Below are 21,922 nucleotides of genomic sequence, written 5' to 3' on the forward strand. Positions count from 1 at the left end.
CCCGCCCACCTCTACCTCCCAGTAGTGCCGGCCAGAGCGGAAGCCCTGGGCCCCCAGTACGCAGCAGTCGGCCGAGAAGCGCTTGGGATGGTCAGCAACCTCCTGCCGCCGCTCTGCCAGGCGGACCCCCCGGCGGTCAGGGGACAGCATCAGGGCCGGGTGAGCCGTGTCAGGGTCCAGCGTCAGGTCCACTTGGGAGGGGGGAGGACAAATACGCCAGGGCTGGAACGGCTGTTCCCCTGTCAGCAGCCAACTCCACAGACTGGGCCTTTCCTGCCCGCTTCCTCCCTGAATTCAGCTCCCCACACCATCCCAGAGGCCAGCCTCAGCTTCCTACAGGCTCCATCTCTCCTTTCTCTTGTTCCGAGGACACCTGACAGGTCTTCCCCGAGCCTGGCTCTTCTTGCCACTCTACCCCACCCCCACCCTCCAGGCCTGCCTGGACTAGGACTATCTGTTAATGGCTTGAAACCTCAACCTGAGTGGCTGCCTGTATCCTGCTCCGTCTCAACCCCCACACTTTCCCTGGGGCCCAACTTCCCTCAGGACCCAGTCTCAGGTCTGTGAAGGGAAAGGCAAAGGAAGGTCGTGGAGGTGACCTCCCTACCTCTCGCAGCCTGACAAAACATCCGGCTCATTTTCCTCACGATGGCATCTGTCAGGAAGTCATGGCTATGGGGTTGGCACGGGTCAGGGGACCAGACCTCTGGGGGCTGCAGCTGTACCTCTTCACACCTGGAGGAAGGGGACCGGGCAGGGGGTGGGACCATGATATACCCAGAGGGAAGAGCAAAAGCTGAGGGGAAGGAAAGGAGGGTCCAGGAGATGGAAACTCAGGTCCTGGGGAAGGAAGGAGAGGAGAGGGATACCCAAGAGAAGCAGGGACGGGAACCAGATGCCACTGGGTCACAAAGGGCAAAGAGCGGGAACACACCTATTGAAAGTCTCCTTGATGTCCTGGGAATAAGAGAAACAAAAAGAGGGAGAGGGAGAAAGAGATAAAGAGAGCGTCAGCTGCACAGGGACAGCTTTCCCGATCTCCAGTCAGAGACTGAGCCTAAGCAGGAAGGGAGAAACAACACACTCACGGCCCTCAATGAACACACATCCATTTCAACCACCCCATGCCTTGCCATGCCTAACTCGCCTCATCCTGCTGTGAGCCCACCAATACTGTCATTTCCACAATATGACTTGCTCACCTTTTTCAAGATGTCACTGTCAAAAAGCCTTTCCTCAACTGTCATTTAAACCTCTCCTACAACCGAATCTTCACGCTTTTCACTGGTATAATCGTCACACATACCACATTCGACATTAACTGTTTCCAGCTTTAAAACATGTTTTTGGTTTTCAGGTTCAATTATTGTGGGTTCCTCCCAGTGAGAAAAGAGGCAGCTCCGGACAGGTGTTTGGTAAGCACTGCCTGACAGCCAACACAGAGTGCTGGGGGAACAGGGAGGGGACATTGCTCACCTGGAGCAGCCGGAGACCCCCCTGCTGGCTCCGCTCCTGGGCCTCGGCCAGCAGGCGGCTGAGCTGGGCAGCCTGTTCTGCAAGGCGACTGGCCGCGGCTCCTGCACGCCCCAGCTGGGCTTCATGCATCTCTCGGAGACGCCGTTCCAGCCCTGCCTGCTCTTCAGCCAGAAACCGTGTCAGCCGCCCAAACTCTGAGGCCACCGCTGCCAGCTCTGACTTCATCTGGCTCTGGAATGGTGCAAAGGGGATGACAGATACCACCTCAACACATAGAAAGATAACCTCCAGTTTTGCAACTACCACTTCTCAACGCAAGGCAAAGGAGCTCTATACTCCCCAAGTCCAAGAAAGTCCTGGAAAGAGGCTCATCTCCTACCAGCCTTACTTCTCAGTCTTACCAGATACCACCCCTTGCACCCAGCACAGTGGCCCCAAACTCACTAACCTCTGCCTGGAACACTCCTCTCCACCTGGTCTACATAACTTGACTCATCCTTCAGGTCCAACCTTAAATATTCCAAAAGAAGCCTTCCCTCCTCTCCAGATCTAAATCAGGACCATCCCCACAAATGTCACTGCATCTCTTTGTGGCACATATAATATTGAAATGTTGTGTTTAAATGACATATCTTTTAACATCCTTTCCCGCACTGTACCATAAGCTCCCACTGGCAGGGATGAGGAATGTCTTTGTTTGCCACAGTGTCCTCGGACCTTGACACAGCGCCAACCAGAGTAGGCGCTTGGTAAAAATTTTTTGAAATGAATAAATAATTCAAGAATCAAGACATGAAGTTAGGGTCCCGAAACCACTAAACACAGTGACCTTAAGAAAGTCACCCAAGGCCGGGCGCGGTGGCTCAAGCCTGTAATCCCAGCACTTTGGGAGGCCAAGACGGGCGGATCACGAGGTCAGGAGTTCAAGACCATCCTGGCTAACACGGTGAAACCCCGTCTCTACTAAAAAATACAAAAGCTAGCCGGGCGAGGTGGCTGGCGCCTGTAGTCCCAGCTACTCGGGAGGCTGAGGCAGGAGAATGGCGTAAACCCGGGAGGCGGAGCTTGCAGTGAGCTGAGATCCGGCCACTGCACTCCAGCCCGGGCGACAGAGCAAGATTCCGTCTCAAAAAAAAAAAAAAAAAAAAAAAAAAAAAAAAAAAAAGTCACCCAAAAGCCCTAGATCAAACTCTTAAAACTTTTCTGTAAAGGTCCAGATGGTAAATATTTTTATGCTTTGTGGGCTAAGAGGCAACAACCAAGGATATTATGTAGGTACTTGATATCCTGTAACAGAAAAAACTCCTGCCATTCCCACCCTATTTGCCAGGGATGGGCCATCCTGGGTGGTGGGCACAGTTTTCACACAGTTACCATCAGCTGGAGACACTGTGAGTAACAGGCCACAGGAGGGTCCTAACTGACCAGATGCAGGAGGGAAACAGCCGCCACAGTCAGTTTCGCTCTACCCTAGGGGCACACAGATCCTGTTACCTCCATACCCAGGAGAGCCCAAAAGTATCAACTTGGGCAGCTGGCCAGAGGCAGGATGACTTCCTACTCCCAGAGAGATTCTACCATTCAGTGCCTAGCAGTTGCCAACAGCAGAATCCCTAATGTTTAGGTGGCGGTGGGCATGGGCCCTGGGTAGTGGCAAGGCCCGGGCACTGGCTGGGAAGGGAGGAGGGAAGAGGGACAGAAGGGGAGGTCCTGGCTTGGTCTATGAAGTCCACAGTGCAGCCCATTCCAGCAGGGCCTGCTGGGTTATGAAAACAGGTCGGAGGAGGGGAATGGAAAAATACCTTAAAAGACTCCTTGGAGATGGGCGAGCAATAATGAAAAAAAGGGGGGGGGGGCGCTGAGAAAACACTGGACTAGGAAATACTAGGTCTCTGCAGTGCTAACATACACTAAATCCTGCCCCAGCTTAAACACACTGGCCCCCTCGCAGGACAGAGGAAGTGTCTGTCCTAGGACAGTGTCCGCCTCATGCTCAGGGCTGCTCTGCCCACTGCCTGCATGGATCCTGAGGCCAGCAGCTTCTCTGATGGCTGCTATGTGGGTTTTGCTTTGCCCCCTTCAGGCTCTGGTGTTTGGGTAGAAAGCGTGTTCTGCAGCCTTGGGCCAGGCACCTAGGCCCTCCAATCCAGACCTGTTTCCACTCCATTTTGGAACCAGGGATGAACATGCCTCCTGATTCTCTAAGGCCCCCTCTCCTCAGCACCTAGGGAAAGCATCTAGCCCTCTCCCAGGCCTTGGCTGTCCCTCCTCAGGGGACCGAGTCACCACCTGTGAGAGTGGAGAGCCTCACCGTCCTTGCCTTGACTATGGTAACCATCAGCCCTGTCGAGGACATTCACCCACCTTCAGTTCCGTCACTCGCCTCTCCTCCTTGGCTTTCATCTTCTGCACAGCCTCCAGGTGCTTCCTCAGCGGCTCCACATGCCCCTGCAGTTTGGCCTGAGGAAACAGAAAAGAAAAGTGGGGCTGGTAGAGGCACCTGCCCTTCAGAGACTACCTCTGCAATCCTCCCTACAGCAAGATGGGTCAAAGCCTTATCCTTACCCCCAAAAATGGGTGTCAAATGAGTATTATACTCCTTCCTCCACTTTCTTCTTTCAGATGATGACAAGAGCCTCCAATCCTTCTGTGCACGTTTGCAGAAGTCTTTTTTTTTTTTTTTTTTTGAGACAGAGTCTTGCTCTGTCACTCAGGCTGGGGTACAGTGGCACAATCTTGGCTCACTACAACCTCCACCTCCCGGATTCAAGCGATTCTCCTGCCTCAGCCTTCCCAGTAGCTGGTACTACAGGTGCCCACCACCACGCCTGGCTAATTCTTTTATTTTTAGTAGAGTCGGGGTTTCACCTAACCATGTTAGCCAATATGGTCTCAATCTCCTGACCTCGTGATCTGCCCACCTTGGCCTCCCAAAGTGCTGAGATTACAGGCATGAGCCACTGCGCCCGGCCGGCCCTGCATGTATTCTCTAAAGGTAGGAGCCTCAAGACTAGAGAGCCCCCACACTCACACCTGAGGGGGAAGTGGCTTGAGCCCCGCACCAGAGTCTTTCCATGAGTGCTCTTACCTTTGGTCCCTTTCCCCTTCACAGGCAATCTTCCCCAGATCTCTAAATACTTTTCTGATGATTTTGTGCCTATGCTAAAACCCTTCCATGGGTCACCACCACTTCCAAAACATTGACCCCACACTTCTAGCCTCACCTCTACACTCAACGCCTTCCACACAGACTCTTAAGAGGTTTGACCACATAACACTACTTGCCATTTCCTGAGTATAATTCCATGCTGTTCCCTCTGTCTGGGAGTGCCTTTCTCCACTTGACCCAAGGTATTCTTCCCTTAAAACAGCTCCCTGAAAACTGCCCTGATCCTCCGCATCCCCAACTTCCTCTGTGATCCCAAGAAATATCTAATACATTACTTCCCAGGGCACCAATCATTGACAGATGTGCCTCCTCCAGGACACTGTGGAGTCCCTGCCCACACTTTACTTATTTCAACTTCTTTGTTTCTTTCTGCTCATCTGCTTTCTCTCCTGCTCAATCACTTGCTAAATGGGAAACAAAACCAAAACCCCTCTTCCAAAGGTTGTAACCGTTACAGCCAATGGGCACATGAGCTCTGTGTTTCTACAATTTGTAGCCAAATATTTTTCTTTAAAGGGCTGTTAGCCCAGAATGAGTAGAATAAGCCCTACCTATTTGCTGTTTCCTTTTTTATGTCTTCTTCTAGCCTTTCTGTCTCCTTTTCTTTGAGAGATAATATAGGGTAGGAGAGCTCAAGCCTAGACTGCAATTAGGACCAGAGTGAAGTGAAGTGACCTCAGGCAAGCCATGCTTTCAGTTTCCTCAGCTTCAAAGAAGAAGAGAATGGACCTCACGGACAGCACACTAGTGCAGTGCCTGGCATGTAGCAAAAGATCAGTAAATGTGATCTAATATTTGCTCCCTATACCTTAAGCTGCCAGTGACATCCTGATGATGACCTGAACTAAAGAGTTTACCAAGCCAGCGTGCAAACGGCAGTTGTTGCACAGGACAAGTGGTTGTAGACAAAATTAGTCATAATGGAATTATAGTCAACTCATGAAAATAGCATGAACTACACAAAATTCGGCCTTCTGATATAACTTTCTACTTTTCTACAGTAGTCAGTAATTTCTCCATTAATTCAGAATTTATAATGCTTAAATTTACCATTTAGTGTTTTCTTTTTTTATTTATTTTTGAGACAGAGTCTCTTGCTCTGTCGCCTAGACTGGAGTGCAGCGGTGCCATCTCGGCTCACTGCAACATCCACCTCCTGGGTTCAAGTGATTCTTCTGCCTCAGCCTCCCAAGTAGCTGAGATTAAAGGTGCCCGCCACCACGCCTGGCGAATTTTTGTATTTTTAGTAGAGACAGAGTTTCACCATGTTGGCCAGGCTGGTCTTGAACTCCTGGCCTCAAGTGATCTGCCCGCCTCAGCCTCCCAGAGTGCTGGGACTACAGATGTGAGCCACTGCACCCGGCCCCTAAATTGCTGACCAAAACAAAAATTAATAAGCACAAATTCAAATAGAGTACTATTTAAGATATATATATATTTTTTTTTTTGAGACAGAGTCTCACTGTGTTGCCCAGGCTGGAATGCAGTAGCACAGTCTTGGCTCACTGAAACCTCTGCCTCCCAGGTTCAAGCGATTCTCTTGCCCCAGCCTCCCAAGTAGCTGCGATTACAGGCACCCGCCACCATGCCAGCTAATTTTGTATTTTTAGTAGAGACGGAATTTCACTATGTTGGCTGGGCTGGTCTTGAACTCCTGACTTCAAGTGATCCACCTGCCTGGGCCTCCCAAAGTGCTAGGACTACAGGTGTGAGCCACCATGCCCAGCCAGTTATAAGAGAAATTTTCAAATTTTTTTTTTTTTTTTTTTTTTTTGAGATGGAGTCTCGCTCTGTCACCTAGGCTGGAGTGAAGTGGTGCGATCTCGGCTCACTGCAAGCTCCGCCTCTGGGGTTCACACCATTCTCCTGCCTCAGCCTTCCAAGTAGCTGGGACTACAGGCGCCCGCCACCACGCCCGGCTAATTTTTGTATTTTTAGTAGAGACGGGGTTTCACCATGTTAGCCAGGATGGTCTCGATCTCTTGATCTCATGATCTGCCTGCCTCAGCCTCCCAAAGTGCTGGGATTACAGGCATGGCCACCACGCCCGGCCAATTTTCAAAACATTTAACTGTTGGCCAGATGGTTATGAGTATGTACTGTATGTACATACTCATCACTTAATGTCAGATTAAATATGTGTATATGGCCTCCCAAATTCCAGAGCCCAGTAAACACATGAAGAAAATAAATCCCAGCACTTTGAGGGGCCAAAATGGGAAGATTGCTTGAGGCCAGTAGTTTAAGACCAGCCTGAGCAACACAGCAACACCCTGTCTCCACAAAAAAAAAAAAAAAAATCAGCTGGGCATGATGGCGCACACACCTCCAGTCCCAGCTACTACTCAGGATCACCTGAGCCCAGAAGGTCAAGGATACAATGAGCTATGATTGTGCCACTGCATTCCAGCCTGGCTACAGAGAGAGACCCTGTCTAAAAACAAAACAAAACAAACAGGTAACTGTTCAGGAACCATACTTACATATCATTGTGTGTTATTACCTATTCAATGAAAAAAAATTTTACAAAACAACATTATGCCAAGCTACTGTTGGTTACTGCATGTACATATCTGAAAAGAATAAATGACCCACTTGTGGCCGGGCGCGGTGGCTCACGCCTGTAATCCCAGCACTTTGGGAGGCCAAGGCAGGCGGATCATGAGGTCAGGAGATCAAGACCATCCTGGCTAACACAGTGAAACCCCGTCTCTACTAAAAATACAAAAAAAGTAGCCGGGGGCCGGGCGCGGTGGCTCAAGCCTATAATCCCAGCACTTTGGGAGGCCGAGAGCAGGTGGATTGTGTTTGGAGATTTTTGTGTTGTTTAACACAGGTGAAACCCCGTCTTACTTAAAAAAAATACAAAAAAACCTAGTCGGGCGAGGTGGTTGTGTTGGCCTGTAGTCCCAGTGTGTGTTTGTGGCAGGAGAATAGCGTGGAACCCGGGTGTGTGTGTGTTGTGTGTTGTGTTGTGGGCCCTGCACTCCAGCCTGGGCGACGAGCGTTGACCTCCGTCTTCAAATAAAAAAATAAAAAAAAGTAGCTCGGGTGTGGTTGGGGGCCACGTAGTCCCAGCTACTCGGCAGGCTGAGGCAGAGAATGCATGAAACTCCAGGGAGGCGGAGCTTGCAGTGTTGCCGAGATCGCGCCACTGGCACTCCAGCTCTTTCTGGGCGGACAGGAGCAAGAACTCCATCTCAAAAAAAAGAATTAAATAAGTTGAAACCCACTTGTAAAATAGCCTATTAAGTCAGAAAGGGAATCACTCAAATTAGTTCTATACAATAAAACTATGTATTTACATTTACGCATCACTTAATGTCAGATTAAGTATGTGTATATGGCCTCCCAAATTGCAGAACCCAGTAAACAGATCAAGAAAAGAGAGTATGGCCAGACGCAGTGGCTCACGCCTGCAATCCCAGCACTTTGGGAGGCCAAGGCAGGCAGATCACCTGAGGTCAGAAGTTCGAGATCAGTCTGATCAACATGGAGAAACCCCTTCTCTACTAAAAATACAAAAACTTAGCCGGTGTGGTGGCGCATGCCTGTAATCCCAACTACTCGGGAGGCTGAGGCAGAAGAATCGCTTGAACCCGGGAGGCAGAGGTTGTGGTGAGCCAAGATCGTGCCACTGCACTCCAGCCTGGGCAACAAGAGCGAAACTCTGTCTCAAAAAATAAATAAATAAAAGCAAAAGCAAAGAGATTATGACTTTTTTTAATTCCTCACCTACTTCAGGACCTAATATGGGATTTTCAGGCAGCTGGCATTGAACAGATTTGGCTAATGCAAATTAAAATCCAGTTTCAGAAGCTCTTTGGAGCAGTCCTACAGGGGGAGGTGAAAGAGAAGGAGTGGAATGCCCATGCATAGTCTGGCCTGGGTTCCTGTTCACAAAGTGACCACACATGATATGATGGGTATGGTTAATTATGAACTGAGAAGATAAAAAGAAACGACAACAGGAGCTCACAATCTCTGCTAAAAATGTAGGGCCCAATAGCTAGGCAACGTTACCAACGCAGTGATCCTCATGCTAGACTGGGCTTTTTAAAGATTTTCTCCTACTCACTGATTCACAAACTCTAGTGGAAGGACCCACTGTATTTTTCAAAACCTCCCCTAGTATTCCAACAATCAGGCAGGTGAAACAATCATTGTGTAGCCAGGCATGGTGGCTCATGTCTGTAATCCCAGCACTTTGGGAGGCCAAGGCGGGAGGATCACCTGAAGTCAGGAATTTCAGACCAGCCTGGCCAACATGGTGAAACCCCATCTCTACTAAAAATACAAAAATCAGCCGGGTGTGGTGGCACCTGTAATCCCAGATACTCAGGAGGTTGAAGCAAGCAGAATCACTTGAACCCGGGAGGTGAAGGTTGCAGTGAGCCGAGATCATGCTACTGCACTTCACCCTGGGCCACAGAGTGAGACTCTGTCTCAAAAAATTAAAAAAAAAAAAAAAAAAAATTCACTCCGTAGAAGGAATTGTTACTTGTGATGAAGTAATGTAGGTTTGTCTCGCTGTACCACTCAGGGCTGAGAAGTCCTACATACATTATTCTAAAATTGGGGTAACAAAAACAATACCTAAATGAAGTTATGGCAGGAATCAGGTGTGAAAACATGAGTCATAAAACAAACAAGCTCTGAGCAGACCACACAGAGGCTGCCCTCTCCTCCTCCTGGTCCCACTGCTCCAAACCCATGCAGGCCTTCACTAAGTAGTGCTATTTGTGCTGGCTGCCTTGCAGACAAATCTCCTTTATCTATGTCCAAAGAAAAGTCAAAATGAGAAGTAGGAGCAAGATATTTGTCAAACTAGAATCAGACTCCAAGAAAGTCACATCAGAAAAGTCAAACAACAGACATCCAAATGGTGGTAGCGTTGTTAGTATACACCAGGGGAAAGGTCAGCAAATAACTAAGTCAATTATTACTGAAGCTCTGCGGTCCTCTGTATGGTACTTAAAGCCTCTCTGACTCTCTTTCCCAATCTATAAAACGGGAATGGAAAACATATCAAACTCACAGTGTTGTTTGGGTTTTAATGAGACGGTCCATGAAAAGTGCCTAGTACAGTGTCTGGTATACATACAAATGTCCAGAGAATATTAACTATCAATCCTGGATAAATTAAAGTTCAAAGACACACAGACACTTAAACAAGATTTGACAGTGCAACTTGCAGAGCCAGGTCTTCTGACTGAAGAGCTCTTTTCTAGTCAGTACGTAAGAGTGACACAGAGCCAACAAAAGTCCTTGAAGGCAAAACCAAACCACATCGTGGTGGGTGGGGAGCCCACTGGGAGGCAAGGGCAGGGCATTTGGGTCTGACACTGACACTAGCAGTTATCTCTGTGTTCCTGCTTCTGAGCCTTTCCTTGTCCTTTGAAGCCCCCAGTTCTTTCCATCTCTAGGTGTCTCCGCCAAGGACAGACTTAAGACTCACCAGAAAGAAAGCCAGACTGCTGGTAAAGTTCTAGAGACCTTATCTGGCATCACCGGCTTTGCTCTATTTGCTTTGAGGAAGCCATCCTTCCCCGGTCGTCTTCACTGCATCTGCTCTGTATACAGAATCCTTCTCATTCCAACCCACCTTGCTGGCAGTAAGTGCTTAGACAAGCAAACTCAGCTCACCAATACCATGAGGTTCTTTGATGGGCGAAGAGATGTTTCCTTTCCTCAGCTCCCCCTACTGCCTCTCCGCCCCCGACTAAACTCCCATCTTCTCTGTACTTCTCTCACCTTGTACTCCTGCACCACCTCCTCCAATGGCACCACGCTGTGCTGTTTGTGGCTCCTGGATTCTCGGCACACCACACAGATGGCCTCTTCATCTACCTCGCAGAAGAGCTTCAGGGCTTCTTGGTGTTTGGGACAGATGCCCTGATCGCTCACACGGCTCCCTCGACCAGGGGTTGGGTGCATCTGCCGAATCACCTGGACCATATTGGCCAGCTGCAGGTTGGGGCGGAAGCTCCGCCGAGGAAAGCTCTTTCGGCACTGGGGGCATGTGAAGCACCTCCGAGGGGCTGGAGGCTGAGGCAGTGGGGTGACGGGGTCTAGATCCTCTTCCTCATCCTCCTCCAGCACTTCCTCCTCGTCCTCCTCATCCTCCCCCCTCAGGTCCTCCTCTATATCCCCCAAGTAGTAGTCCAGGTCTTCCTCTTCGTCCTCCTCCTCCCACACATAGTCCATGTTGTCCCAGCTGGACCTGCTCATGCCACTGGTCCAGAACACACCCTCTTCTTCCTCCTCGACCTCCTCCTCCATGTCACCCTCGTAGTCTTCATCCCGCATGGGGGTGTCCCACCCCGCGCCAGCCCCCACAGCCTCCACTTCCTCCTCCTCTCCGTCCTCCTCCTCCTCCTCCCGATCTAAATCATCTCTGTCCTCCTCATCCTCCCCACCCCACAACTGGGTTACACAGACTCGGCAGAAGTTGTGCCCGCAGCCGATGGACACGGGGTCCGTGAAGTAATCGAGGCAGATGGCGCACACCGCCTCCTCCTGAAGGGTCTGCACAGGGTTGGGTGTCATGGCAACGGCAGCCATCTTAGCGTCCAGCCAGCCAGTGTAGAGGTGCGGTGGGGGGGCGAGGGGCGGGGGGTCTTCCCAACCAACGCCCTGGCGACCCGGCTCCACCCCCAGCCCTGCCCCTCCACACCTCGCCCCAAGGGCAGCCTGAGAGATGTCCTCCCGCCAACCCACCGCGCCACACAGTGTTCCCTACTCCCAAACGACAACCGTGTCTCTGCGAGGGGAGGGGACAGTGCTGGGCACCACTGCCAAGTCCCTCAGGTGGCTCTGAGTGCAAATCTGCCCCTATGCTCCTTTGGACTCCTCATAAACCCCCGCCCCTCCTCACTTCCTGGCTCCGCCCCTAGCTTCCGGCCTCCTTCCCAATACTTCCGGCGTCTACACACCACCTAAGCTCTCGACTTCCCTCCGCTGTCGTGCTACTCCCCCTTTTTCCCCGCGGGGCCCCAGGGCGACAGGAAATGGCGAGGAGAAGCTCTAGCCCGCACTACGGAACAGGGCGGGAGGGCTAGGACGGTGGAGGCCCACGTCTCTGTGGTGCGGGAACGCGGCGAACGCAGAAAGAACAGAGGAACCGCCTACCCCCATCCCCCGCCGCTGGGGAGAAACTTCGGGGGGTGGGGGGAGCGCTTGGTGGCCGTCTGCTTTCGGTGCTATGACCGCATCGGCCAGGCGCCATCCTACCCTCCCGGCACAGCCGACTGCCGCCGGTACGCCCCACCGCCGATGCCGGAAGTGAGGGGGTGAGTCCGCGGAGCGCCCTGAAGTACTTCCGGCCCTTCTAGGCAGAAGACTTTGTTGTGGAGGACTCAGAGGGTCGTACGGCTCGGACCGGGGGCGGGGCCTGAGAAAGCGCTTCGCCGATCGGGCCGCGACGCCCAACCCTTTCCCAACTGTAGTCGGCGTTCCGCATCCAAGGTAGAAACTGCCAACCGGACACAGTCTCAGGGTTTAGATGAACTTCCCTAACTGCCCAGCAGTAAAGAAGTGGTGACGAATCATTACATCTATATTCTCACAGCATCTCCGCAAAAATAGATGCTTTGTGCGGTAGAAATAATATTTGGTGCTTAAATAGCTCTTTAAAATTTATTTTTATAGAGATTTGATGTCGATACATAATAAAAAACAAATAAATGTTGTTTGATGCGAGGAAAATGACGAGGCCATGATTTATGTACAGAATCTCCAGTGAGTGTCAGACACGGCGTGACGCCAGGGCTGGGCCTGCAGGACCTACTTACCCTGCTCTCGAGGCGGCTCGCGGGAAAACTCCAGGAGGACGTCGTGCTTCCTAGGGGGGTCCGGTCAGGCCTCTGAGGATGTCAGATCAAACGCGCCAAAAACCACGAACACTCGTTGGTGAACTATGCTCGGCCATTAGAGGAGCTGCGGACCCGACTGCGGTAGACAAGTCTGGCTCCAGAACCTGGACACCGCTCAGCCGGCCGCGGCAGGGGTTCCCGGGTCTGTCCCACAAGGGCGCTGGCCTAGCGCTATCCTGGCCTTCGCAGCCACGTGTATCCTCAGGATGATGCTGGCGCAACGCTAGCTCAGGCAGTTTCCGTAGTGTAGTGGTTATCACATTCGCCTCACACGCGAAAGGTCCCCGGTTCGAAACCGGGCGGAAACACAGTTTTTTTTTTTTTTTTTTTTTTTTTTTTTTTTTTTTTTTTTTTGGCCTGTTCAGGAGAATTTCTTTCCCGAGGCCAGCCTCACCTGGCTGGAAGGACATGTGTGTGTCCCTGCGCTTCGGAGGAACACGAACTCATACCACACCCTTAATAAATTCTCGCAGTGTAAATTCAGGTTTTACACCTCACCTAATCTCTTGCTCTTCCCTTCTGAAGCCTATGCAGCCATCACATGTAAAGGAATCCGTAGATTTCAGATCCTCGGCTCTAGTGCCTAGAACAGAGCCAGGCGCAGGCGCTTCTTAGTACTTGTACAGTGGAAACGTGCCTACACCTCTGCGGGCAACCTCCGTCTTCTGTGACAAAGTTATAATTCTTTCAGAGCTACCCGACTAGCTCAAACGGTAGAGCATGAGATTCTTAATCTCAGGGTCTGTGGGTTCAAGCCCCACGTTGGGTGGGGTTCCTTTTGGAAAGGTTAAGGCAAGCCGTGTTACGTTAAGTGCACCAATGGTATTCTCTGGACTCATAGACCTAGTGGGTAGCGGATCCGTCAACGGTGGGCTAGAGCTTGGGCTTAACTGGGTGGTCTCCGATCGTTGTGCGGAAGCCCCGAAGCAGAGTTCTCACAATCTTTGCACCCTCGCTAACTCTCCGAGACAGAATGAGCGGCGGGTCCCTGCGGACCAGTTCCTTCACGCCAGCACCGCGGGCTACGGTGCATGCATGCTTGATCCTTTGCTGTAACCCACTCGCCCACTGACAGCACATATTAGGCACTTTCTGTTTACCAGACGGCCTGCCCCAGTGTCGGAGACTTGCTGTGCTGGAGGGAACAACGTGGTTTGCCGAAACTGGGGTGAGACGGCAGGATGACCCCAGGCGTTTGTGAGCGTCAAAACCTATCTGATTCACTCCCACGGTACCGGGAGATTTAGTGGTTAGGATTCCGCGTTTGCCTCCCTGCGACCTGCTGCGACCTGCTTTCGACTCCCTGTCAAGAAAGATGCTTTGTGTAATCTGAGACACTTGTCTTCCGTATATTCTTTTTTATGCTCTTGATTTTAAGAGTCCGTATTTGTGAGATGTTGCCCCACACATACCAGCCTCCATGTTTCCCCCATACATAAATAAAGATAAAAACGGGCCGTGCGCCGCAGTGGCTCATGCCTGTAATCCCAATACTTTGGGTAAGTCAAGGCGGGAGGATCGCCTGAGCCCAGAATGGCCTCGAAATTAGTCCTGCAAATATAGCCCTTTTTTCTTTTTTCTTTCTTTCTTTCTTTCTTTCTTTCTTTCTTTCTTTCTTTCTTTCTTTCTTTCTTTACTTATTTATTTTAATTTTAGATGGAGTCTTGCTCTGTGGCCAGGCTGAAGTGCAGTGGCACCACCTCGGCTCACTACAACCTCCGCCTCCCTGGTTCAAGCGATTCCTCCTGAATAGCTGGGACTACAGGCGCTGGCCACCACGCCTGGCTAATTTTTTGTATTTTAGTAGAAACGGGGTTTCACCATGTTGGCCAGGACGGTCTCGATCTCCTGACCTCGTGAGCCTCCTGCCTCAGCCTCCCAAAGTGCTAGGATTACAGGCGTGAGCCGCTGCGCCCGGCCCCGTTTTGTATTTTTAAGCTGTCGAAGTCTCCTCCGCATACACAACACACCCCGAGAGAAGTCTGTTGATCATAGAAAGCTGGTTTAAACTCTCTGAGCAAAAGATAGCGTCCTCTTCCGTCTCAGACGTGTATCAAAGTGGAGACTTAGCAGGGCTATGTAGTCTGTGAAGGCGGTCTGGGCAGAAGCTGGTCAGAGTTTGTAAATAGACAGAGTCGCTAGTACAATCCTAGCACGTGAGTTACTGGGGCTGTGGTCTTGGAACATAAGGAAGAGTCTAAACAAGCTGGTGTTCAAAGAGTTTGAAGTTTGACATTTCGTCTTGCACAAATTATTTCGGATTCTTTTCCAGACTGTGGTTTCAGGGTGATTTTTTTACCACCTTCACTGGGACTGGAAAACATTCTTAAAGGATTCTGGCTTTTTCATTAAAGTGGAGATGAAGTGAACAGGCTTCTCTTTTTTGTCCTCCAGCAAGCCAAGGGAACGCCCGCTGGAGCTTTTTGCTACAATTCCTGCTTTCTCTCCTCTCCACCCCTTCCACCCGTCGCTGCTCTGGCCAGGTTAGATATGGGATGCCCCTCCAGGCAAGTGACCCAAGCTGCTCCGGGCACAAAGGCGGCAAGCGTTCAACACTCAGAGAAGCAGGACAAACACATGAACCTGTTGGGATCTTTGGCCGCCTCCCAAACCCTGTGGTGATGGGGCCTGGGGAGACTGAGGGACTCACTCTGATTTATAGTTCAGGGGGTTCCTTCAGGAATGATGCAAACAGGGAGTATGAGTCGGAGTAAGACTGTCGGAGACGGGCTGGAAGGACACAGGCCTGGTCCATACAGGAGGCGGCAGCCAGAGGGAGACGCAGGTGAAGGAGCGGGATGCACGGCTTGCAACGGCGATAGATTTGGGTAGTTCAACAATCGAGATCACAGGCTGAGGATGCGGGAGGGGAGGGAAGGAAAAAACAATGACTTAGGTCTGGAACAGTTTGGGCGTCAGATGTCGTGCGATATCTGGAAAAACTGCCCAAGACACGCGTGGATCTGAAGCTTGGGGGAACAGTTCTTGCTGGAACCAGAGACGGAGCTAAGGAGTGGGTCCTGCTGCGAGCCGAAGTGGCGCTCCAGGGTCAGCCTCGGGCGCTCGGAGGCGAAGTCGGGATGGGAGAAAATCCTGCAGCGAAGCGTCCACCCAGGCCGAGGGTGCCGCAGTGCAAAGGAGATTGGCAGCGTCCAGTTCAGCACGTGGTCTGGTAAGAGGAGGCGTCCATGGATTGGGCCTCCTGGAGGCCCATGGTGACCTTGACCAGAGAATCAGACTCACACAAGGACTCTCGCCCTGCGCCGAATGGAGCGGGCCTTCGGGGTCACAGAGGCAGCAAGGATCCCTGACCAGCAGGACTGCGCCTCCCTTCCAAGCTCTCCAGGTATTCGGAAATTAGGCGTGGGGGCGGAAAAACGTTTCACAATATTAAGCAATCGCTACTTTTAAATTTACATATATGCCGATCTCCATATAACAGGCGTTAAGCGTCATTCCAACCCTACATACGTACACACTTTGGATGCTAGGATTCACGAGTTCTATTTTAGAAAAATACCTAAACTTTTCATTGAACTTTTAAAAGTAATAAAATTTCAGATTTATTTTTTTAAACTGACTTAAAATTTTGATATTCATTAATTTATATTTTGCCCTTTATTTTAATACTTATGCATAATTCATAGAAATAAATAATTTTTGAAAGGACATAAAAATTTCACTTTTTGATTTTTACATTTACTTTAATTTACATTTTAACAAGATATATTCAAATGTCGTGTGTTTTGAATGCACTTCGCATTTTTTCAATCTTCTCTGTCATTACTGTCCGTAGAGCACAAATTATGTGAAAATTAAAACCTCTGGCTGTCTTCCCTGGAAGAAAAAGAACCGGTAGGGAAGCGTATCCAGTCTTAAGCCTTGGAAGGTACATTGGCCTTTCCTTGAAGGGGTGGCCTGCCTCTCCACACCTGTGGGCGTTNTATGCATAATTCATAGAAATAAATAATTTTGAAAGGACATAAAATTTCACTTTTGATTTTACATTTACTTTAATTTACATTTTAACAAGATATATTCAAATGTCGTGTGTTTTGAATGCACTTCGCATTTTTTCAATCTTCTCTGTCATTACTGTCCGTAGAGCACAAATTATGTGAAAATTAAAACCTCTGGCTGTCTTCCCTGGAAGAAAAGAACCGGTAGGGAAGCGTATCCAGTCTTAAGCCTTGGAAGGTACATTGGCCTTTCCTTGAAGGGGTGGCCTGCCTCTCCACACCTGTGGGCGTTTCTCGTCGGTGGGGCGAGAGACTGAGAAAAGAAAGAGACACAGAGACAAAGTACAGAGAAAGAAAAGTGCGCCCAGGGGACCGGCGCTCAGCATACAGAGGACCAGTGGCGCTGGCACTGGTCTCTGGGTTCCCTCAGTATTTATTGATCATTATCTCTACCATCTCGGAGAGGGGGATGTGGCAGGACAATAGGGTAATAGTGGGGAGAGGGTCAGCAGGAAAACATGTGAACAAAGGTCTCTATGTCATAAATAAGTTTAAGGAAAGGTGCTGTGCCTCCTGTGCAGGTACACAAACATCTCGGTGCATTAAAGAGCAGTATTGCCGCTGGCACGTCTCACCTCCAGCCCTAAGGTGATTTTCTCCTATCTCAGTAAATAGAACATACAATCGGGTTTTACACCGAGACTTTCCGTTGCCCAGGAACGAGCAGGAGACAGATGCCTTCCTCTTACCTCAACTGCAAAGAGGCCTTCCTCTCTCACTAGTCCTCCTCAGGGCAGACCCTTTACGGGTGTCGGGCCAGGGGACGGTCAGGTCTTTCCCTTCCCAGGAGGCCATATCTCTGACTATCACATGGGGAGAAACCTCGGACAATACCTGGCTTTCCTAGGCAGAGGTCCCTGAGGCCTTCTGCAGTGTTTGTGTCCCTGGGTACTTGAGATTAGAGAATGGCGATGACTTTTAATAAGCATACGTCCTTCCAGAACTTTTTTTTAACAAAGCACATCCTGCATAGCCCTAAATCCATTAAACCTTGAGTCAACACAGCACATGTCTCTGCGAGCACAGAGTTGGGGCTAGGGTTACAGATTAACAGCATCTCAAGGCAGAGGAATTTTACTTAATACAGAACAAAATGGAATATCTTATGTCTACTTCTTTCTACACAGACACAGTAACAGTCTGATCTCTCTTTTCCCCACATTTCCTCCCGCGATGCTCGCTAGTTTTTTGTTTTGTTTATCATTATTATTCGAGACGGAGTCTCGCTCTGTCTCCCAGGCTGGAGTGAGTGGCGCGATCTCGGCTCACTGCAAGCTCCACCTCCCGGGTTCACGCCATTCTCTTGCCTCAGGCTCCCGAGTAGCTGGGACCACAGGCGCTGCTACCACGCCCGGCTGATTTTTTGTATTTTTAGTAAAGACGGGGTTTCACCGTGTTAGCCAGGATGGTCTCGATCTCCTGACCTCGTGATCCGCCCGCCTCGGCCTCCCAAGGTGCTGGGATCACAGGCGTGAGCCCCGCGCCCGGCTTTGTTTTGCTTTTAATTGCTGGACGTTACCCAGGGCCACAAGAAGACTAGAGTTCTGGGGAAGAATGGATCTGAAGACGGTGACTCAATGGGTGAAGCTGACACCTGGATGCTGACTTTAACACTTATAAAATTCATAGAGCCCACTCCAAGCGTCGGTTTCCGTAGTGTAGTAGTTATCACGTTCGCTTAGCACGCGAAAGGTCCCCGGTTCGAAACCGAGCGGAAGCAAGAAAGCTGAATTTTCCTTGCAGCTTAATTAAAAAGGTTTCTTACTGTGGAGTCCGTGTGTATAAACATTCGCAAATTTTACTTCACTTATACAGCAGCCGGATTTTCCAATCCATTGCCAATTAACTTCAACCGGTGCATTCCATGTCTACCTCTGGAATACCAGAGTGAGAAGCACGTGGTGTTACTGGTCATTATTAGGGTCTGCCTGCAAAGTCCCGGCGGATCAAATACAGTCAGCGGCCGAGGAATGCCACGGAATGGCAGATGAAAGATTGAAAAGTGCAAGAAGTCTCGGGTTGGAAATTCAGGCCGGGGAAGGTGTGCACCGGAAGGCCAATAGTGATGGCGATAACTACAACGTGTACCACACATCAAGTGGTCTGCAGGTGTGGCCCTGGGCTTCCTGCAGAGGAACCTAACCATTCTGGGAGGGCTGTTTACAGATGAGGCCACTGAGGCATGGACAGGTCACATAAGGCGGCGGAACATGTGAGACGGAGCAAAAGGACAGGGAACGGAAAAGAAACGGGGCACAGAGAAATTCAACTGAAACACAGGCTGGTTCGGGCGGAGGACTGCCGGTGACTGAGTGGAAAGCGGGGTTCCAGCGAGTTCTAAGGCAAGCTAGACTGGTGCAGAACCCCACGCCCGCGGCGTCGCGCGGCCGGAGAGTGCTGGCTCTCCCCCTCTGCAGTGAGCGCGGGCGAGGCTGAGACTTTCCACCCCGCTGGCTTCTCGCGCCTGCCACCACCCTTCCTCCGCGGGACCACGCCCGCGGCTCGCATCCACTTGGCCTGCTCCGGCTCCGGGCGCGTGCCCCCAGTGCAGGCCCGCCTGCAGCCCCGACACGGCTTTTGTGTCCGCAGTGGTGGTGCAGCGCAGTCAAGAGGACCATCTGCCCCTCCAAGGCGTCACCGTCGGCCTCCCTCTGCACCCGTCCTCACTCGCAGCGCGTCGGCTTCGGGCCGTGGGACGCTGCAGGTGAGTTGGGAGCCGGCTCCCCAGGGGGCGGCTTCAGCAATCGCAGGGAAAAGCCTGCAAAGGCTTCAGAGAAGCAGCCGGAGCGGTGGTCAGGATCCCTAGTACAGCGCTCCTGGCCGGACAGAAGCCTGGGGAAACCAGGTGCCGTGCGCCCTGGAAGCGCAGGCTGCTTCCCCGTCTGGAAAACGGGCCTCCAGCTTTCTCGCACCGCACCGGCACACTTACGCAGGAGACCAGCCGCCTCTTTCCCAGCACCTCTGCCCGACGTGAAAGTCGAATAAATGCAACATCTAAGTGGCAAAGCAAGGGTCGGGCGTGTCAGCGCGCTCCTGTAGCCCCCGCTACTCGGAAACTGGGCTTAGGAGTTCGAGATCAGCCTAGGCAACGTAGTGAGACTGTCCCATCCGCCCCCGCCCCCGGCCCCATCTCTAGGAAAAAAAAAAATATATATATATATATATATGTGTGTGTGTGTGTGTGTGTGTGTGTATGTATATATATTTTTTTAATTAGCCGGGCGTGGTGGTGCATACCTGTAGTTCCAGTTACTACCCTAGGTCGAGTCTGCAGTGAGCCACGATCGCGCCACCGCACTGCAGCCTGGGCACACAGCCCGTTAAAAAAAAAAAGGAAAAGTGGCAAAACCAAAATTCTCTTTAACGTTTTATACATTTTAAATGCAGACAAAGCATAATCAAAGCAGAGTCCCGTGATGGCAAAACCTGTTGGGATAGCATTAGCATAACGTTCACAGAAAATATCAATGTCATGCTTATTTCTTTATCACTGCCCTTTCACACTTAATTGTAATTGTATATCGTCCCAGAATTTACGCGTCAGAAAGTCCAGTAGTCATCCTGGAACTTACAGACCGCATGCAGGAGAATTCTCCCGGAGTGTTCTCCCCGGCCCAGCCTCTTCCTCCTCGCCCCTTCCCCGCCGACCCGCCCTCGCACTCCTCCTGTCGTGTTTAACTGACTGGTTTGAAGTGAGTCTGTACTTTGCTGACAGAGTGCCTTCTGCATTTCCTTGGCCACTGGGACTCTGGGAGGCCAGGGCCATCACTCAGTCCTTTGCCACTCTTCTCTGAGTGTATTTTGCCCTGTGCCTCAGCTAACATAAGACAGCTCTCACCGGTCTTCCTTGTGGAGACAGTGAAGCAAATTCAAAGCAACACAGCCAACATCAGCCAACTAGCTGGGCGGGGCAACAAGATGTACAGGAAACAGTCTCTTTGGAGTCATATTTCGAAATACATGTTTAAAAATATTAGAAACGGGCGGGGCGCGGTGGCTCGCGCCTGTAATCTCAGCACTTTGGGAGGCCGAGGTGGGTGAGTCACCTTAGGTCAGGCGTTGGAGACCAGCCTGCCCGACATAGTGAAACCCCTCCGTCTGACTAAAAATACAGAATTAGCTGGGCGCAGTGGCGCATACCTGTAATCCCAGCTACTTGGGAGGCTGAGGCACGAGAATCGTCGCTTGAACCTCGGAGGCGGAGGTTGTAGCGAACCGAGATCGCGCCATTGCACTCCAGTGACAAGAGCGAAACTCCGCTCCATCTCAAATATAAATACATTTGTTTCTTTGTTGGAGACGGAGTTTCAGGAGGATCCTCTGGGAGGACCCTTTGAGACCAAGGACCCCTCCACGTCTCTAAATAGATATTATATATATTATATAATATATAATATATATTATATATTTAGTACATAAATAATAAATATATTACATAAATAACAAATACATTATATATTCATTATATTAATAATAAATTTATTACATAATGACTATATTATGTATTATATAAATAATAAGTATATTATATATTTATATTATCTATACTGTATCTATTTTAGAAAGGTGGAGTGGATGGTGGCCTCAAAGGATCCTCCCAGAGGCTTCCCAAAGTTGATTGGGCTACAGGTCTCAGCCACTGTAGCTGGCTTTAGGTTACACAATGCCACCTTGTCATTATGGCTTTACAGCTTTCCTGAATTCATCTTGTTTCAATTAACTGGAACTCAGTGCTATTACTCTCTTTTTGATGCTTGAATTGCGGCTGCGTGTTAGCGGGCGCCCCTTTGCCATGGCTGTTTGTTCTTTCAGTATTGTCCTGACAATTTGAAAGCACCCGTTTCCAAATTCTGCTTTGGCCTGTCTATACTTCCTCTACCCTATGATGCAGGAAAATATTCAGGAATTTGAGGGGTTTTTTTTCGGTGAAGAATAAAAGAGTCCACTCCGGGTACCAGGACAGTGCGTGGAGTCAGAACTCCTGGCTCCCTCACTTGCAGGTACCCTAGAGAAATAGTTTGAAGGAGGCGAATTCACATCGAAGGTTCTATTTAGTTGCAGCTTTGCTAGATATTTGCTTTCTGTTTTGTTTTGTTTGAGACAGGGTTTTGCTCTGTCGCCCAGCCTGGAGTGCAGTGGCACAATCTCAGCTCACTGCAAGCTCCGCCTCTTGGATTCAAGGGATTCTCCCGCCTCAGCCTCCCGCGCATCTGGGACTATGGGCGCCCGCCACCACGCCCGGCTAATTTTTGTATTTTTAGTGGAGACGGAGCTTCACCATATTTGCCAGGCTGGTCTCCAACTCCTGACCTTGTGATCCACCAGCCTGGCCGCCCAAAGTGCTGGGATTACAGGCGTGAGCCACCGCACCAGGCCTTTTTTTT

The 21,922-nt window shown here is 50.4% G+C and overlaps 1 protein-coding gene and 3 non-coding genes across 10 annotated transcripts in view; 3 read left to right on the forward strand and 1 right to left on the reverse strand.

Moving 5' to 3' along the window:
- The window catches only part of TRIM41 (tripartite motif containing 41), a 14,143-nt gene extending 1,801 nt beyond the window's left edge, over window positions 1–12,342 (reverse strand). For 2 of the 7 annotated variants that reach the window (XR_001881148.1, XM_017850221.1), the window contains exons 1-6: window positions 10,400–12,342; window positions 3,841–3,936; window positions 1,477–1,707; window positions 935–957; window positions 608–735; window positions 16–191 (exon numbers count right to left, since the gene is read on the reverse strand). Coding sequence is in view for 5 of the 7 variants with exons in the window: in XM_017850221.1 (XP_017705710.1) it covers window positions 16–191; window positions 608–735; window positions 935–957; window positions 1,477–1,707; window positions 3,841–3,936; window positions 10,400–11,209 (1,464 nt within the window). In the remaining 2 variants the exon portion in view is untranslated. Of the gene's footprint in view, window position 1; window positions 192–607; window positions 736–934; window positions 958–1,476; window positions 1,708–3,840; window positions 3,937–10,399 lie in introns of all 7 variants that reach the window. The other 5 variants (XR_001881147.1, XM_017850220.1, XM_017850219.1 and 2 more) reach the window with 4 other exon arrangements.
- A 412-nt stretch (window positions 12,343–12,754) lies between these two features.
- On the forward strand, window positions 12,755–12,827 carry TRNAV-CAC (transfer RNA valine (anticodon CAC)). Its single transcript has one exon. It is a non-coding gene; the product is annotated as a tRNA-Val (tRNA).
- A 387-nt stretch (window positions 12,828–13,214) lies between these two features.
- On the forward strand, window positions 13,215–13,288 carry TRNAK-CUU (transfer RNA lysine (anticodon CUU)). Its single transcript has one exon. It is a non-coding gene; the product is annotated as a tRNA-Lys (tRNA).
- Window positions 13,289–18,185: 4,897 nt separating this feature from the next.
- Window positions 18,186–18,258, forward strand: TRNAA-AGC (transfer RNA alanine (anticodon AGC)). Its single transcript has one exon. It is a non-coding gene; the product is annotated as a tRNA-Ala (tRNA).
- The last annotated feature ends 3,664 nt before the right edge of the window (window positions 18,259–21,922 follow it).

The sequence above is a fragment of the Rhinopithecus bieti genome, unplaced genomic scaffold (assembly GCF_001698545.2).
Source record: "Rhinopithecus bieti isolate Rb0 unplaced genomic scaffold, ASM169854v2 scaffold_33891, whole genome shotgun sequence".
NCBI lineage: Eukaryota > Metazoa > Chordata > Mammalia > Primates > Cercopithecidae > Rhinopithecus > Rhinopithecus bieti.